Source organism: Haplochromis burtoni, unplaced genomic scaffold (assembly GCF_018398535.1).
Source record: "Haplochromis burtoni strain Fernald_Lab_line unplaced genomic scaffold, NCSU_Asbu1 Contig_874, whole genome shotgun sequence".
NCBI classification, from domain to species: Eukaryota; Metazoa; Chordata; class Actinopteri; order Cichliformes; family Cichlidae; genus Haplochromis; species Haplochromis burtoni.
Window position 1 is genome coordinate 37,126 of NW_024583235.1, and position 5,496 is coordinate 42,621.

Below are 5,496 nucleotides of genomic sequence, written 5' to 3' on the forward strand. Positions count from 1 at the left end.
GAGCACCAAACAATACAAAACTAAATAAACACATTTTGTAGTTCCAGCATGATCTTGGTGTGATTCCACCCTGTGCTGTAATTTGTTGCTACGATGTGAATATGTTCGTATCTTTTGCTGTAATTTGTTGGGATGTTTCTCTGACCTGTTGTTTTCTCGGTGTTTCAGTGCTGGTCAAAGGTCAGGTCACTACAAAGTACTACCGTTTCTTGGCCAAGCATGGCGGCTGGGTCTGGGTTCAGAGTTATGCAACCATTGTCCACAACAGCCGCTCATCCAGACCTCACTGCATTGTCAGCGTCAACTATGTTCTCACGTGAGTCTCTGTTGCAGCTCCTACACACTCAGTTTCCTCTGTGAGACACGGGTCAAAGGTCAGACTGACACTCAGAAGATTTGTTGGAGACAAACGAGATTTTGAACAATTAAGGCTATATCTGATGTTGCCATTCACTTCCCAAAGATCACATGAAATATCACTCAGTATCATCCGGTGATGAAGCTGGCATGCAGCACGAGGAATAGATCTAAGGGAAAGCTCTTTGTCTGATACAGATGGCAGGATGTTTATCGCTCAGCTGGTTACAGTCTGCATTTTGATCTATGCAGAAGACAAAGCTAACGGGGTTAGCAGCACGTATTTAATGACTATGATGCTCATGAATTAGTAGAAGAAGAAGAATCACTTTCGTGGTCGTAAGACTGACAGCAAGAACACAGTGTTACACCGTCAGTCAGGCGGGAGGACTGCAGCGTCACGCAGATGAACACACATTTGTTCTGTCAGAAGCAAAGGCACTCATCTACACCGATGCAGACAAATAAAAACGGTCAGATGAGACTTAAACGGACTGATGTACGAGGACATTTATACTGTGTTTTTTTTCAAGTCTACTGACCACTCAGTCGCATCGCTGTGATTGGTTGGGGTGAGAGAAGGAAGACAGGATAAAGACTTGCTGTGGAAGAGACACAGAGATTAATAACAAGTATGATTGAGCAGAGAGGTCTGTGAACACAGTGAGTGAAGAAGAAACAGCAGTTTTCCTTCAGTATCGCTGCTCTGACCGCTGGAAGACAATTGACTAATATATGATTATATTAATAATAATAATGATATATGTATGTATACATATAATGACTATAAAGTGACTGAGTGAGAACAGTCACAGGTGTCGCAGCAGGTGTATGTAACGTGTGTCCGTGGAGACGCTGACATGTTGACATGCAGAGTCTTAAATTGCTGCAATATCTGAATTGACTTTTAAAACAATCAGAGGAACTAATGAAAGTGACAGTGCACGTTAACTGCACGTTAACTGCACGTTAACTGCACGTTAACTGCACGTTAACTGCACGGTAGCCCCATGAACAGATGCACTACATGGTTACAGTGCACAGTTTAGGAGGCTCTGTGAACCCACTGTGAAATCTTAGTGCCTGAGAGAAGGACAGAGAACAGCTGATGTTCCTCTCATTCACCTCTTTACTTAGTGTTTATCTGCTAACAGCACTCAGCACACATCAGGAAACACAAAGCAGATGAGCTGAGTATGTGTGACCTCTCCTGCTCAGTCTCTGCTCAGGACGTCTGTGCTGGTGGCTCTCCTGAGTAACCAGTATAAACCTCTGTAATTCCACCCAGTCTGCTCTCAATAGTGTTGGGCTTCTTACTCAAAGAATATTACTCATTATTTTGAAGTAATCCATTACATTACTTAATTACTCCCTGTAAAAGGTCATTTGTTACACTAACATAGACTTAAATGTGATGATGTTTGACAGCTGCCAGTTAACAGCCTCAGGTTACACACTGATGAACACACATACATCTTTATTCAGCACCAACTCAAAGCAACGCTGATAAAGACACAGTGAAGGCTGCTGAAATTCTAATGTAGAAACCAAGAACTGGAGGTTGCAGCGCTGCAGGTGCTCATGTCTCTGCTCTTTGCCTGTAAAGGACACAAGGCTGCAGCACGTCTGCCTACGACCAGTCCTACCAGTCATATTTTGAACAGGACGGGGTTAATTTGGACACGTCTGGTGATTCTGTATATTGTGAGCAAGAATAATCTCAGAGCCCATCTGAGCCACAGCGCTGCGATCAAGCCCAGGTCCAATCAGTGCTGTGTATGAATTACTGAGGCTGAAGTGCAGAACACATCATCAGTGTTTCCCATGCAGGTGGTGTGAAGCAGCAGGTGTGTCTCTGAGTGTCCAGGGCAGGTCTGCTGTCTGTGCTTTGATAACATAGTATTGGTCCTGAGACGCTGTGCAAACAGCAGCTACTCACTGGAGGTTAACTGGAACTCTGTCTGTTAAAGCCTTGTTTTCAGCATCAGGCCGTCTAACTAAAGTTTGTCCGTTTTCCTTTTATTATTATTGTTGTTCCTTTGAAACAAACGATCAGGATTTCTTTCAGAAACCAATAACTAGGTTTTTCCCTAGTTCTGATGACAGAGACATTCCTGTGTTATCAGTAGATATGCTGGTGATGTCAGAGTCTGAGTCCTTTGTTGGCTGTTACCTGCACAGTCAGTCTGGCGGTGTGTAAAGAAAGGAGCTGACCATGCTGGGACCATCAGGCCATAAAAACACAGTCAAATGCTTGTTCTTTCAAACAGAATGAAGCCGATCAGTGCCGACATCAGCCGCTCTCTCTGTCAGTAACTAAACTTATTTATTATTTACTGCCCCGATGTGTGTATTTCACAGATGTACAAGAGCCTAAATGAATGAATAAGGCCCATAAAAAGCCTCCATTAAGCAGCATGACTTACTGCATTTACAAGCAAAGAACAGCTTGACACATGTTTGCTGCACGTCCTGCATCGCAGCCCTAACGGCTTCTGTTTACGGCCTTTTAATTGATATCTTGTAAAGATGATGAGCATTTACGGCCCCAGCTTGCTGTAAAGGGATCGAAGCCTCATAAGGCTCATTTCTTCTCCTCTTAATATATTTTCTTATGTAGTGATGATGGAGAAGAAGCCGCGTGGTCCTCTCGCTCGGTCTGAGTTTTCCACGACAAAAGGCAGAGATAAGGAGAGCGCAGGCTTTTGTGGAGTGTTGCTATCAGCAGCAGAGCTGGTTTGCCCCGTAGCTTTGGCCACACAGCCACTGATAGCAGAGGTGATGAGGATACTTCACCTGCATGTGAACTCCCACTGTGTGTTTAGCTCTGATGACCTCTACACCTAATACCTCCACTTGACAGTAATTTAGCAATTCTTTAAATGTCTGCAGCAAACGCATGCGACCGCATTTCACTCATGTGACTTCCACAGCAGCTCTGCTGGGTGTTTCAGTCTTTAAACCACTCTGTATAAAGAACCACAGGAACACGTTCACATGAAATGCACTACAGTGCACTACAGCTGGGAAAACATCAAATGTGGGATTTCTCTGGGATGCCCCGGCAGAGCCGCTGCTTATGCTCCTCTTATTTTAGGATTCTCCAAATGTAAGCGAGCCACAGCCTGTGTGTCTGAGCTGTGTTTACAGAGACTGAGACAGAAGAGAGATCAGTGTTTGTCTCAAATAAACTGTGTAAAGGTTTTCTGTTGTCTCGAAATCCATTCATCATCCATGTTGAGAACACTTTAGCAAGAAATCAATTCCCATTTCCCCGCAGTGGGACGTCCAAGTTTGTCCTACGGGTCTGATTGAGCGAGATGTAACCTTTAATCTGTCGGTGTATTCAATTGGACGGCTCAGTGGATCCCTCTGGTAACACAAGCAGCTCCCGTCCTTTCAGCACCACCCACCCACACACATCGCCCGGTCTCTCAGCACTCATCACACTCTAACTGCTAAACAGATGTTATTGACTTTTTGCACCCAGAGAAAATGCAGCTCATTGTCTTCTTTAATAAATAGTCTTTACATGAGACTGGAAGCTCTCCACATCTATGCACTGTACCTCTGGGCTTTTCTGCTTGTGTGTCTTTAGGGAGACAGAATATAAAGGCCTCCAGCTTTCTCTGGACCAGGCCACATCCAAGGCCTCGTTTCCCTGCACGAGCAGCCTCACAGACAACTGCAGAACTGCCAAGAGCCGAGCATCACGGCCCAAGAGCAAAGCCAGGCTCTCGCCATATACACAGGTGAGTGCAGGTCTCTGAGACTGAGGTATGAACACGTTACTGCACTGCTGCCTGGTTGGGACGTGGGAGCAACGCTGCAGCTGTGCTCCTTGCTGAAGGAGACAGTGTGCACCAATAGCAGCAGGCATTGTTAGACCCGGACTGAGTTTTAGATTTAAAAGAAAAAATGATTTATTATGTCTTTATTTTGTCAGACACTTTTTTTCCACCTCTTCTTTTTCTTCTTCTGGTGCTTGGATTATAAATTGTAGTGGCAGACATCAGAGAAAGCCTCACTGGACTGAACCATTACTCCAGTTCATCATTCACAGAGTTCATGATCGTGGTTTCAAGAACTGGTTTCTTCTCTCAAACTAGTAACCAGGAAGGAACACATTCATCCCCGGATAGCTGAGACAGCTTCACTAACCAGTTTGGGTCTTCTTCCAGACCTTAGCAATAAACTTTCTGAAGAGTCTGTTTCCATATGGATAACCTGTGTAAATATACAGGTCTCCTTCTTAGATCTGTACCGAATTAGTCAGTCCACCAAGGGCTGTCAATCTAAGAGAAACTACCAAATATAGTCAGTCATGATCAGTATGGAGTCGGCTTTGGCTTTATCAAGTTTAATGACACAGTGAGCCAGGGGTGTCGAACTCCAGGCCTCGAGGGCCGGTGTCCTGCAGGTTTTAGATCTCCCCCTGGGTCAACACACCTGAATCACATGATTAGTTCATTACCAGGCGTCTGGAGAACTTCAGGACATGTTGAGGAGGTCATTCAGCCATTTGAATCAGCTGTGTTGGATCAAGGACACATCTAAAACCTGCAGGGACACCGGCCCTCGAGGCCTGGAGTTGGACACCTGTGCTGTAATCCTTCAGCAGCGCTTACTAATGTGAGTATATGAATATAGAGTATATAGTTGAGTTCATGCTGTGTGGATTAGAAAATAAATCCAAACGTGGGGACTCTGTTCTTGTGTTTCTGAGACCTCAGGCAGACGGCACATGATTTTCATTTCAGTATTAAAAATAAATCTTACATTTAAAAAGATGTAAGGTTACTTTCAAACCTGTAATATAGGGAACTAGCATTAAAAAATGTCTGTAGTTCCCAAACAGTTGATGCAGAACGTTTCAGATGAATGTCTGCACGCACACGTCTGTGCTATTCAATTCAATTCAATTCAATTTTATTTACACAGCGCCAAATCACAACAACAGTCGTCTCAAGGCACTTTATATTGTACAGTAGATCCTACAATAATAGATACAGAGAAAAACCCAACAATCATATGACCCCCTACGAGCAAGCACTTTGGCGACAGTGGGAAGGAAAAACTCCCTTTTAACAGGAAGAAACCTCCAGCAGAACCAGGCTCCGGGAGGGGCGGGGCCATCTG

At 44.4% G+C, this 5,496-nt stretch overlaps 1 protein-coding gene across 3 annotated transcripts in view; it reads left to right on the top strand.

Annotated features, from left to right (window-relative positions):
- The window catches only part of sim1a (SIM bHLH transcription factor 1a), a 31,504-nt gene that overhangs the window by 9,373 nt on the left and 16,635 nt on the right, over positions 1-5,496 (top strand). For all 3 annotated transcript variants that reach the window (XM_042215931.1, XM_042215932.1, XM_005950935.3), the window contains 2 exons: positions 169-316; positions 3,956-4,109. In XM_042215931.1, coding sequence (XP_042071865.1) covers positions 169-316; positions 3,956-4,109 — 302 coding nt within the window. The remainder of the gene's footprint in view (positions 1-168; positions 317-3,955; positions 4,110-5,496) is intronic.